The sequence below is a fragment of the Falco biarmicus genome, chromosome 17 (assembly GCF_023638135.1).
Source record: "Falco biarmicus isolate bFalBia1 chromosome 17, bFalBia1.pri, whole genome shotgun sequence".
NCBI classification, from domain to species: domain Eukaryota; kingdom Metazoa; phylum Chordata; class Aves; order Falconiformes; family Falconidae; genus Falco; species Falco biarmicus.
In genome coordinates, this window is record NC_079304.1 from 6215141 (window position 1) to 6228109 (window position 12969).

Consider the following 12969-nt stretch of genomic DNA (forward strand, 5'->3'; position numbering starts at 1 on the left):
TTCTAAGAAAGTCCAAGAAAGTTTTTGCCAGGGCCTGTAGCGACAGGGTGAGGGGCAATGGCTTTTAACCGTCAGAGGGCACATTCAGAGTGGACATGAGGAATAAATCATTTACTGTGAGGGCGCTGAGGCTGGCTGCCCCATCCCTGACAGTGTCCGAGGCCAGGCTGGATGGGGCTGGGAGCAACCTGGGGCTCCCCCCCTCCCCCTTCTCCTCCCCCCCCCCCTCCCCTCCTCTCCCCCCTCCTCCTTCTCCCCCCCCCCCCCCCCCGCGCTGCAGACGGCGGCGTTCCGCCCGGCCGGCAGCACCAGCTGTGCCACCGCTGCGCTGAGCCGTTCCCCAACGGCCCCAACGGCCCCAACGGCCCCAACGGCCGCGCCTCTGCCCCGGGCCGCACGGGCGCTGGCCCCTCGCGCCCTGCCCACGCCCCCCCGCCGCGAGCCGCAGTCCCGCGCGCTGGCCCGGCCGCCATCTTTCCCCCTTGCCCCGTCCCCACCGTGGCCACCGAGCCGGGCCGGTCCCCCGCAGCGGGGAGAACCGGCAGCCCCAGCGCTGTCGCCCAGCCGCGGGCCCGGGTGGGTTGTGGAGCCCAGGGTGTTCCCCAGTGTCAGCTGGGGACCGGGGTGCTGTCACACCCGCTCCTAACGGCAGGCTTCTCCTCACAGCTTGGAGCAGACAGCCCTGGCCCTAACGAGCTGCCCAGCCACTGCCTCGTCCCCATTAATTAGTGCTGAGAAATGAGCACCAGGGACCCACTAGGGCCTGCGGGGCGACACCCACCCCCCCCCGTCCCCAGGGGCACCCACATGTCCCCCGCATCTCCCGTCCCCTGACCCCACCACAGCCGCTCTGTGGCTCTGGGCACTCGCTGTCACCTCTAATTGGGCCATGTCCTGCCCGCACTGAGGCAGCGGTGACAGGCGTGTGCGCCTGAGGGTCCCCATGGCTCTGCGTGGCCTGACCATGCCCCCCCACCCTGCTGTGGGGTACTGTGCCCCTGGCAAAACACCCTGCCATGGGTTTGGGTGGGCTTGGGGGACAGGGACATGGTGGCACACCCAGCAACCCCACTGGAGGTGGCAGAGGGGACACCAGGGCTTGGGAGCAGAGGAGCCGCCCCCAGCACCTCCCCGCTCGGGCAGATCGCTAAGCCAAGCAGGGTCGCTTGGAGGGGTGGGAGGACCCCAACCCGGGGCGGGGGGCATGGGCTCTGCCCCACGCAGGGACACAGACAGCAGACAGGGACAGGTCACAGCTCTGCTTTACCATGGAGTTGCCCCAGGGTCGGGCACAAGGCATCTCCCCCCGTCCCCAGCGCAGCCCCCAGCACAGGCTGGACAGGGACGGGGTAGAGGGGCACCCGCTCAGACATCTGCACGTCCTGTACATATATACACGCTGGCAGGGACCCCCCGGCCCCCAGCATCACCCCAGGTGTGGGGAGGCAGCAGAGAGCAGGGTGCCATGGGGCCAAGCGGGGTGTGTAGCCAGGGGACAGGGGGGCAGGGGGGCAGTGCAGGGGGGGTCCCCCAGCTTCTTGCTGGCCCCTAGCTCCCTGCAGTCCCCCAAGCCCTGAAATCAGCAGCTGAGGGGTGAGCTAATGGGGAAGGGGGGGGCGGGGCGCCATAGATGGCCTGGACCACCGTGGGGAGATGCTGTGGGGCTGGACCACAGCAGAGGGATGCCATGGGGCTGGACAGTAGCAAGGGGAAACTGTAGGGCTGGACAGCAGTGGGGGGATGCCATGGGGCCAAATCATGGCAGAGGGATGCCGTGGGGCTAGACAGTCATTGGGGGATGCTGTGGGGCTGGACAGCAGCAGGGAGATGCCATGGGGCTGGAGGGCTGTGGGGTGATGCTGTGGGTCCAGGCTTAGTCCGAGTAGATGATGAAGCCAGAGAAGGTGCTGTACTTGTTGTTGTTGCCACCATGGGCTTTGCCTCCGTCCAGCTTGATGAAGACCTCATCCCCCGCATCCAGGTGCAGGATGACGCTGTTGCTGGCGTAGTCATAGTTCTGGTCGGCATCCTGCGCGATGGCGCTGGCCCGCACCTGCGCAGGGGATACCCATGTTACCTGGCTCAGGAGACGGCTCAGCCCTCAGATCCCACAGGACACCCAGGGTCCCAGCTCACCCACAGCCAGGGAGACTGCCCGCTAGCTCCAGGGTGGCATGGGGTGCCCTGGATCCCCACACATGGGTGAACAGGTCCCTGATGGAGGCGGCTTCTCTGAACATCACCCAGAGCCTCTCCCTGAACCCAGCAGGCTCAGGTGTGGGACCACAGCTCCGACGTGGGACCATGGCTCCGGATTCAGACATGGGACCGTGGCCCAGACACAAGGCTCCATCTCTGGATTCAGGTGTACAATGACGGCCCAGACACGGGAACCTGACTCCAGGTTCGGATGCAGGACCATGGCTCAGACACGGGACCCTGCCTCCCAATTTGAGTGTGGGACCACTGCGCAGATGTGGGACCATGGCTTCAGGTTCAGACATGGGACCACGGCTCAGACACAGGGCCCCTTCTCCATATCAGGATGTGGGATCGCAGCGCTGATAGGGAACCTCGACTCCAGGTTTGGATGCAGGACCACGGCTCTGACACGTGACCCTGGCTCCAGATTTAAATATGGGACCACAGCTCAGACACGGGACCCGAGCTCCCAATTCAGATGAAGGGCCACATCTCAGACACAGGACCCCGTCTCCCAGCTCAGCACCAACCCGATGAACCCCAGTGCGTCCCCACTCATCTTCCCATGAGCTTCACAAGGACCATGAGCATGTGGCAAGGGCTGAGCCAGCTGAGCTCAAGCTCCCCAAAACCAAGCCTCACTGCTCACTCAGATCCCAACCCACTGCGGGGTGGGATGCTCCCCCTGATAAATATTTCCTTGGTGCCGGAGGACAAGGCTGGGAGGTGCTGGCAGCGCCAGAGGTGCCAAAACTGCCTGGAAAAGAAGCTTTGTGTCTGGAACCCGCTGCCGCTGCAGAATTACTTGGGTAATCAAATCTACACTGTTGCCTTGCAGGGAGATTGTGTGGCGCTGGGTGACAGTGACAAGCTGGCAGGTAAAATCCCAAGTGAAATGCAAACGTGAAGCACCAGGAAAAAGATGCTCCTAATTACAACCGATGAGAATGGGCTCTTAATTGGCCCATGCCAGGCAGGGAAGAACCACCCCAGAGCCCACAAGCAGCCTGTGATGGCATGGTCAGACACTGTTAATTCTGGAACCTACTGAGGGCCCAGCAGGTGGTTACATTGGGCTTGTTCTCACCCACGCAGCCGTACCCCTCACGCTATGACCAGCACTGTCACCCTTGTGCCTACACCACCACCATGAGGGTCCCTGTCCCCTGGGGGCAACACAGTGAATCTCAGCTGGTCATGGCACCCCAGTCTCCAGAGGATGCTGTCTTGCCTGAGTTTGGGCCAAGGAAGAGGATGGAGGGAAGAAGCAGAGGGAAGGAGAACCAGGAAAAGCCACCTGGCACCAGCTCTGCTGCCATCCTTTCCCCCTGCCACAGCTAGAGCTGCTCGGTGCCATCCGTCTTCCCTCATCAAGGAGCCACCTCATCACCGTGCGCCCACCAGCCCTTCGCGCTAACCAGGGAAGATAAATGGCAGCGCCGGGGCCAGGCTGAGCCACCCCTGGCACCATGGTGGCAGAGGAGGTGGGGACTGCCACCATGTCCCCCCGCTGATGGCTTCACCCCCCCTTGTCCTTTTTTGTGCCTCAGTTTCCCCATGCCACAGCCAGACGCAGCCCCTGGAGGTGGGAACCATTGTGTGGGGGCCAGCCCCCAGCCCCAGTGGTTGGCTCTGCTGCAGCCACTGTCACTGACACCATGTGCCCCATGTGCCATGGCCACCACAGCCACCACAGTCCAGGACCCCCAAGGAGTGGCAGCGGGTGCCCCCCAGGGCCCCCAAGTGCAGTGGAAGGTGCCCCCTCAGCACTCCTGGACATGGCAGCAGGTGCCACTCAGGACCCCCAAGTGCAGTGGTGGGTGTCCCCCCCCCGGGGTCTTGGTCATGGCAGCAGGTACCCCCCCCCCCAGCACTCCTGGGCCTGGGTATCTACCCCAGGATGTCTGGGCATGGTGGTAGGTGCCCCCCAGGGGTCCTGGTCATTGTGGGGGGTGCCCTGCCAGCATCCCCATGCACAGCAGCAGCTGCTCCCCCAAAGACCCCTCTGGGCATGGCAGCAGGTGTCCCCCAGGACCCCTGGGTGCAGCAGCAAGTGCCCCCCTGGGCCCCCAGGCAGGTCCCTGTGTCCCCACAGACAGGGTCCCTTGGGGACCGTCCCTGAGCCCCCACCCACGGGAATCCCCCCGGGGCTGTGCCCACCCACAAGCCACAGCACAGCCGCACACCCCTTCAGCTACACGAGCCAACCAGGACGTCCCTCACCCCACCACGGGGACCCCAAAACCACCCGGCTCCAACCCCCTCCCGCCATCTGTCCATCCATCCAGCATCTCCCCCCATCCCGTTGCCCTGCTTGCCTCCTCTACAGGCTAATACAAATAAGAATAATTAAAGCTAATTAATCACCAGGAGCAGCTCCCTCCCAGCGCTGGGGCTCCCCTGGCTCTCGTTAACTCCAGCCCCAGCGCAGGGGTGATGGGCTGTGCCCAAAACTGGCAGTGCCCAGAGCAAAGTGGGGGGTCAGAGGGGGCCCCCCAGGTTATAATTCCCTCTGAGGATGCCAGGATCTACCCTTATCTGCTGGGAACTCCCCCTGCCCCCCCCCCCCCCCCCCCCCCCGCCTTGTCAAGGATGAGGTATATTTGGCAACAAAACCCCAATTAACCCCATTTTTAATTATTTGTGGCATTTGGGGGGGTACCTTTTTTAAACTCTCCCGCCAGTGCCAGCCCGCCAAAACGCTCCCCTGCCTCCCGAGCCGCTTCTTTATAAATATTGGAGTGCTGATAGCTCGTTAGTAATTAACTACCAGTTAATTAAGCTGCATCGCGCGCCCGACTGAGCGCGGTTCCTCTTGACGAGGGGCTGCGTAGCTTCTGGAAATTCATCCAGTAGTGCCCGGGTGTGTCAGTTCCCCACCGAGCCGGGGGTGGTCAGAGCTCGGTGGGGTGGAGAAGGAGGTGGGAAGGTTTGGGGGGGGACCCAAAAATATTTTGGGGGAGGAAAAAGGGGATGAGGTGTTTTTTTGGGGATGCTCAGTTCAGAGTTACACTGATGCTGCTTAGGAGAAAGAGCTGGCTGTGCCAAGCGTCGCTAGGACCCCCAAAATTTTGGGCTGGAGTAGGGGGGAGCCAAAAAAAAAAAAAGAAAAAAAAAAAAAAGAAAATTTAAACTGTTTGGATGGAGAAAAAATGCCGAGAGGCTCCTGCCCCCACTGCGCTCCTGGCTCGGCAGTTTTCAGCCGAGGGGTGAAGCACTGTGGCTGTGCCAGTGCTCCCGCTTCCCCTTCCACCCCTGGCTATTTTTTGGGTTTATAACTCAGTTTTGGGTTAATTCAGTGTTGTATATCCTCAGGACAGGGATGCACCACAGGGCTTGATGCTGGGAGAGAATGATGAGAACCAGGAGTGGAGTGGGATGAATCCTGGAGTGGATGCTGGCTGTGGTGACACCCAAGGGAATAAGCTCAAGTGACATTTTGGGGGTCACGGCCACATCTTGTGCCTTGAGTCGTGGCTCGGGGGGACACATGGTGTGGGAAAGGGACAGCGTTTTGAGCATCACCTGCAAGTCACGGGGGTGGAGAGACTGTGTCTTGGCATCGGGAAGGTTTTCAGATGGATGGAGTCGGGGGGGGGGATGCTGGAACCAGGGGAGGGGCAAGGATAGGGCCAGCCTCAGGGTGGCCCCCCTATGGTGTCCACCACACAGCCTGGCCAGCAGTGGGGACATCTCTCCTGACACAGCAGCAGCCAAGCTGGCTCTGGGATGGGGGTGCAGCACCCCAAAAGTGGGGCAGGCACTGCCCCGCTCCAGGCCATGCAGACACTGTCCCCTGCAAAGGAGCCCGCCCTGTCCCCCCTGGGGAGTCCCAGCAGGGATGATGGCAGGGCTCAGCGACGTCCCAGGGCACCCTAGAGGCATGTCTCTGGAGCCAAGGAAGGACTGAGGGCACCCTTGGGGACAAATCAGGACAGCACAGGTATGGTGGCAGAGTATGTCCCCAGTGCTGGGAGAGGGATGAGGCACCGGGGAGGGGGCATCTCTGGGACTGGGAGAAGGACGGAGCTCCCTGGGGATGCATCCAGGGCCCATCACCACCACTGGGAGAAGGATGGAGCATCCTGGAGGTGCATCTCCGGGGCTGGGAGTGGGATGGGACATGCCGAGAATGCATCTCCAGGGCTGGGAGCAGGACAAGGCAATGCGGGGCTGCACCCAGAGCTCATCGTTGCCACCAGGAGAGGGACAGAGCATCCCAGAGGTACAGCCCTGGGGACAGAAGAAGGATGTGGCACCCCAGGGACGCACCCAGAGCACATCACTGCCACTGGGAGAGGGATGTGGCACCCTTGGGATGCATCCCTGGGGCCAGGAAAAGGATGGGGCATGCCAAGGAAGCGCCCGGAGCCTGTCATCAGCACCAGGAGAAGGATGTGACTGAGGGTTCATCTCTGGGGCCAGGAGAAGGATGGAGAACCCTGGGGGTGCATTCCTAGGGCCGGGAAAAGGATGTGGCACCCTGAGGAAGCACCCAGAGCCCTTCCTGGGAGCTTGGGGGGCAGCAACAGCTCCCGTCCCCATGGTGGGGCTGGTAGCCGGGATGGCCAGCCCTTACCTGACCATTCTTGCAGAGGTCGGCCCACATGCTGGTGCCATCGCCGCCGCGCATGAGGACGTGGTAGGTGAAGAAGTAGGTGCCGGGGATGGCGCAGGTGAACTTGCCGGAGGTGGCGTCGTAGCTGTTGCCCAGGTTGGTGACCACGTCGTCGAACTTGAGGACCTCGTAGCCCTCATGGGGGTTCTTGAGGCCGGCGTAGAAGGCGACGCGTGGCACCGTGCTATAGGTAGCTGCACTCACCGCACCTGTAGCCCCTGGTCCCGGTAATCCCGGGGGTCCCGGTCGTCCCGCTTCACCCCGCGCCCCCGCCGGTCCTGGCGGTCCTGGTTCTCCCGGCGGTCCCGGTGGTCCTGGTTTTCCCGGTCGCCCTGGTTTGCCTTGGGGACCCTGCACCAGGGTGGAGGGCGGCGGGATGGGGCCGCGTTCGGCTGGTTGCGGCGGGGCAGCGGGGCCGTAGGGCTCGCAGACCATCCGGCAGGTCCCCAGCATCTCGTACCGGCCATCGGTACCGGCGGAGCTCACCAGCACCGGGATGAGCACCACCAGCACCAGCACCATCACCACCCCCGCCGCGGCCGCCAGCAAAGTTTTCCGGCCCAGGCTGAGCCGCCGCCCGGCCGGGGCGCGCTGCCGCCCGGGGGTGGGAATGGTGCCGGTGGGGGGGAGCAGGGCGGCGGCGGGGGGGGGACGACTCGGGGGTGGCGGCGGCGGCGGCCGCTCCGCTGCGCTCCGCTGGCTCCGGTGCGCCCCGCGCCCGCCCTGACCACGCCCATCCACGCCCCGGCCACGCCCTCAGCCCCTCCCCTGTGCCCGCCCACGCACGTCTCCGAGCGGGGAGGCACGCCCCCCGTCACGCCCCTCTGCCACGCCCATCCCTGCAGCCCCCCCCGGACCTCCCTTTTGGCCGTGGGGTCGCCCCCCCCCCGCTGGGGTCCCCTCCGCCCTCCCCCCGCGTGTTCACCCGGAGCCGCGCCCTGTCCCCACGGGGCCCACGCGATGCGCCCGGCGGGCACGTCCCCTCGGGGGCTGGAGTTCTGTCACCTCCGTGCCCGGGACCAGCCGGTGGCCCCGTCCCCGGAGTTGGGGACAGCCCTGGAACCCGCCACCCGTGTCCCCTCGGAGGCAAAGCCACGGGGACGGTCCCAGAGCAGGGCCCCTCCTGCCCGCCGGCCTTAGTTTCTCCTCCCACAGCGCTGGGCGCTGACGGAACCCACGCGTGGGGACAGCCCAGGGGACACCCACCTGGCCAAGCACCCCCCACCCAGAAACACCCATCAGGGTCAACTGCGGGGTCGCAGGATGGGATGCCACCACCAGTGGCAAAGGCCACGGTGACAGCGGGGCACCCATAGGTGCCACCATTGGGACAGCCAGGCCACGCTAAAGGGTGACGGCTACACGCAAGTGCCATCGCTGGGGGGCTGAGCACCGATGGGCTCGTGACACAGGGACACGCAGCTGCGCCCGCTCTGTCGCCTGCCATCTCTGTCAACCTCGGCGGGGACAGCGGGACACGATGGCAAGTGACAGCCGCCGCCAGTGCTGGGGGTGAGCGAAGGATGCGGATGCGGGGCTCTGGGGCGGGACACACGCAGCAGGGATGGGGGGGGACAGACACGCGGGTACAGAGCAGCCTGGGGACTGCTCCCAGTGCCGCCTGCCACGGTGGCTTGGTGGCCCTGGGTGATGCCACCGAGGTGGCATTAACCCTGGTGGCACCTATGGGGTCCATGGAGTCATCACTCCCCCCAGACCCCATCCTGGGGGTCCGTCCCCCTCCAGTGGCGCACCCATGCAGCGTCCCCAAAACCCAGGGACACACAGGGGACAGCCCCCAGCCCCCAACCCAAGAGGAGAGGGACCAAGGGGACACTTGGCAGCCCATCGATCTCCCCTGTGCCCCCCCCAGCTCCCGCAGAGCCTTTGCTTTAATCAGCATGCAAAAATCAATTAGTCGGCTTTAAGGAGGCAATTATTCCTGGGGGCTTAACAAGGCTTGGGCGAGCAGAGTATTTTGGGATGGGGCTGCTGCCAGCCCCATGTCCCCCCACAAGCTGTCACTGCCATGGCACCAGCTCCTTCCCTGGTTCTTTTCTCCATCGTTGTTGTGTACATCCCCCCCCCCCCCCCCCCCCCCCCGCTTCTTTTTTAACGAGCACCTAAAAATACGCCTCGCCGAGGTCACAGGCTGTGTGAGTCACCCGCCGCCATGGTGCCGCGGTGGCCCGGGTGGGCAGGGTGCTCTGCGTGGGGATGAGGTGGCCGTAGCAGGGACATGGGGGGGGACAGGCACACTGGTTGCATCGGGGCACTCATCTCACCTGGAGGGTCAGGGGACACTCCTGGTCCTGGCCACTGTGTCCTTGCGGTGAGGCCACAGCCCCACATCACCTCATGGCCACAAGCCATTGTGTCCCCATGGCATGGCCACCATCCCAGGCCACCTCACACCATGGGCCACCCTGTCCCCATGGCATGACCACGACCCCAGCCCACCAGGTCCCCAGGCTGTCTCCCTACAGCCCAGTTGCAGAGCAGCTGGGATGGCTTCAACGTCACCCTGGGGCAGCAGCACCCTACACATGGGGACAACACCCCAGCTGACCCCAGCTGGAGACCCAGAGGTGCTCGCTGTCCTTGTCCCCAATCCCTGCACAGGGAGGGGTGCAGCACAGCCCCCCGGGTTGGCTCCATCCACCTGGGGATGGACAACTGATTGGCAAATCTCTGAAGGGCCACGTTCGGGAGTGCAGGAGTGGGAAAAGGGACAAAGCTGGGAGGTGACAGCAGTGGCAGCAGTGGCAGTGGTGGCAGCAGTGACAGCGGTGGCAGCAGTTATTGCAGTGGCAGCAATGGCAGCAGTGGCAGCAGTGGCTGTGGTGGTGGTGGCAGTCGTGACAGCAGTGGCTGCAGTGGTTGCGGTGGCAGCAATGGCTGCGGTGGTTGCGGTGGCAGCAGTGGCTGTGGTGGCTGCGGTGGCAGCGGTGGCAGCGGCGGCTGCAGTGGTTGCAGTGGCTGCAGTGGCGATGGTGGTGGCGGTGGTGGCAGCAGTGGCAGCGGTGGCTGCAGTGGTTGTGGTGGTGGCTGCGGCAGCTCCGCTCGACGCCAGCCACCGCCGTTCCTCTGCAAAGGTTAAGCAAACAGCAGCTCCCGCAGAATCGATGCACGCCGAGCCCACGGCTGTTTGCTTTGGCAGCATGACGTGGGGAGGTGGGTGGGCAACACCGGGGGGATGCCGGTGGCAAGAGGGGGGGCCCTGATCGATGCTCCAGGGGCGTGGGTTCAGCCTGGGGGGGGAGGGCTTTATCCCCACCCCCCGCCCACCACTCGCTGGGGAGCTTATTAAGGAGGATTTGGGGAAGGGTGAGAGCGGCCGGGTCAGGATGGGGGCTTTGGCGGGGCTGGCGCTGTGCCGGGCCTCGGTTTCCCCTCCCAGTGCTGTGGCAGGGGGGGAGCTGCTGCTGCAGCTGCCCCACAGATGCTGCCCACCGGACCAAGCATGGCCGGTGGGGACACGGGCACCCTGTCTGCGTGGCACCCAAAGCCCATCCCCACAGCCAGGGGTTAGGCTGGGCGGGCGGCACTGATGGCTCAGCAATAATTAGGACTTGGAGCCAGGAACAGCTGAGGGCCCCAACATCAGCCCATGCTGAGGAGCTCAGGGAGGGAGATGGCATTTGCAAGCTGTCCCCAATGATTTTGGGTGCTGTCCCCCAAAATCACACTGTCCTCAGGATGGGACCCAGAAGGGGCTGTGCGAGGGGGACACTCATCTGTGGGCAGCAGGGGCAGGGCTGGGCCTTGGCCCCCTGGTTGGGGTGGGCAGGACACCCTGGGGTGGCAGGGTCCTGGGCTGCAGAGGCTGGGGCAGAGCTGGGAAGGCAGCCACATCTCCTGAGCACCCACCTGGGGCTTCCTCTGCTGGTTCCCACCACCTTGGTGCCTGCCATCCATTCATCCTTCCATCCATCCATCCATCCATCCATCCATCCATCCATCCATCCATCCCTCCTCCATCCATCCCTCCCTCCATCCATCCATCCATCCTCCATCCATCCATCCCTCCTCCATCCATCCATCCATCCATCCATCCATCCATCCCTCCTCCATCCATCCATCCCTCCTCCATCCATCCATCCATCCATCCATCCATCCATCCTCCATCCATCCATCCATCCATCCCTCCTCCATCCATCCATCCCTCCTCCATCCATCCATCCATCCCTCCTCCATCCATCCATCCCTCCATCCCTCCTCCATCCATCCATCCATCCATCCATCCATCCATCCATCCACCCATCCACCCATCCATCCATCCAATGTCCTTGCATCCACATATCCATCCACACGTGTCCAGGCATCCACAGATCCCTCCCTCCCTCCCTGCCGTCCATGCCTCCATTCACCCAGCCAGCCACACCCAGGAGGAGTGTGGGGGGACCAGGCTGGTACCTCCTGTCCTGGCTGTCCCCTGGTCTCAAGGGAGGATACCAGCCACCCCAGCTATGCAACCTCCGGACCTGTGCCACTCCATCCCTGAGAAAGGACATCATATCCACCTTGTTGGGAAGCAGAGATAATTAAAAGGAAGAATTAACGAGGAGTTTTCTGGGCTGTGGGTGACCAGGAAACACGGCACCAGCACGGATCAACATGGAAGTAAGGGAAGGCCCCACAGACTGATCCCAGGGCAGAGATGATCCTGGCAGGAGCCAACACTCACCTCTTGGTGCCAGGCTGGGAAGAAAACAGACTCAAAATCCCCGAGGCCAGAGATGCCTCTAGCCAGACACGGGCTGGGAGGTGCCTAGTGCCCCGCCTGCTGTGATGAGTGTGTCAGGGCTCAGTGGGGCAGCCTGGAGATGACAAGTGCAGGCGCAGACACGCTGAGGTGTCCCCACTCAACACACAGCCCAGGAGATGAGGGACATGTGGGGACAGGGCTGCAGGATGGAGGTGAGGGCCAGGCAGGTCCCAGTGCCTGGCTGGATGCGGGCAGACAGTGCTCCTGGTTGGCTGCCTGATCGCTGGCTGGTGGCCAGGTGGCTAGCTGGCTGGTTGGATGCATGGATGGCTTATTGGCTGGTCGCATGCTTGGCTAGAGAGTTGGCCCGTTGGCTGCCTGGCTAGCTGCCCAGCTAGATGACTGCTTGGCTGGCTGGCAGGCGGGTGACCGGTCAGCTGCTTGGCTGGCTGGTTGGCTTGAAGGACAACTAGGTGGTTGGTTGGCTGGTTGGCTAGCTGGCAGCGGGCTAGCTGTTTGGCCAACTAGCTGGTTGGCTTGTTGGTAGATAGCTATCCAGTCGGCTGGCTGGCTAGATGGCTAGGTGGTGGGCTGGCTGGCTGGCTGGTTGGTTGGTTGGCTAGCTGGTTGGTTGGTTGACTAGCTAGCCACTTGCCTGGTTGATTGCCTGGCTGGCAGGTTGGCTAGCTGGCTGCTTGGCTGGCTGGCTCGTTGCCCAGCAGGCGGTTTGGCTAGCTGGGCTGGTCAGCTGGCCAGCTGACCCAGGGGACTCGTTGGCTGGCCAGTGGTGGGCCGACTGGCCAGCTGGGTTAGCCCCGGGACAGGGACGAGCCAGCACGTCCCAGCTCAGTGCCAGGCACCATCCCTTGCCCAGCGCGGGGAGCCCAGCCGCAGGGGGGGGGGACAAGATGGGGGTGGCACATCCCCCCGCCGAGCCCTGTCTCTGTCACACTGCCTCTCATTACAGACACTGCAGGGCCTGCCGCCCTCCCGCCGTGCAGCAATTAAGGGCTGCCAGCACCGCTCCTTAATTAAAGCCTGGCTGATGGGGTGGCTGGTGAGTGACGGGAAGCGGCTGCTCCCCCGGCAGCGGGGACGGGCTCAGGGACGTGGCTCCCCAGGGGGACACGGGGGTGGGAGTGGCAGGGACATGCGGTGCTGGGACCTGCTGTGCTGTCCCCAGGGTGCCCCGTGACTGGTGGGGATGAGGTGTGACACAGCTGGGGGGTGCACAGTGGCACTGGGTGACAGCCCACGGGACGTTCAGTGGGGGGCACTGGGGAGTATCCTGTGCAGTGGCGGTGTGTGACACCCCAGGCCATGCAGTGATGGTGACACCGGGTGACACCTCATGGGCGATGCAGTGACATAGCACTATGTGACATCCCATGCACCAGGCACTGACGGTGACTCCGTGTGACAACCCACGGGAGCTGCAGTG

General features: G+C 63.9%; 1 protein-coding gene across 1 annotated transcript; it reads right to left on the reverse strand.

Moving 5' to 3' along the window:
• Positions 1-1245: 1245 nt before the first annotated feature.
• Positions 1246-7562, reverse strand: C1QL1 (complement C1q like 1). The gene is made up of 2 exons (XM_056362782.1): positions 6782-7562; positions 1246-2053 (listed from the first exon to the last, which is right to left on the reverse strand). The coding sequence occupies exons 1-2, from the start codon at positions 7340-7342 to the stop codon at positions 1874-1876; spliced, it is 741 nt and encodes a 246-aa protein (XP_056218757.1). The 5' UTR covers positions 7343-7562; the 3' UTR covers positions 1246-1873.
• Between the last annotated feature and the right edge of the window lie 5407 nt (positions 7563-12969).

Bases quoted from the DNA above. Each gene is read 5' to 3' on its own strand.
- C1QL1 (XM_056362782.1), bottom strand. From the start codon at position 7,342: ATGGTGCTGGTGCTGGTGGTGCTCATCCCGGTGCTGGTGAGCTCCGCC. The intron at 2,054-6,781 runs GTAAGGGCTGGC...TCCCCTGCGCAG, and splicing joins ACCTCTGCAAGAATGGTCAG to GTGCGGGCCAGCGCCATCGC.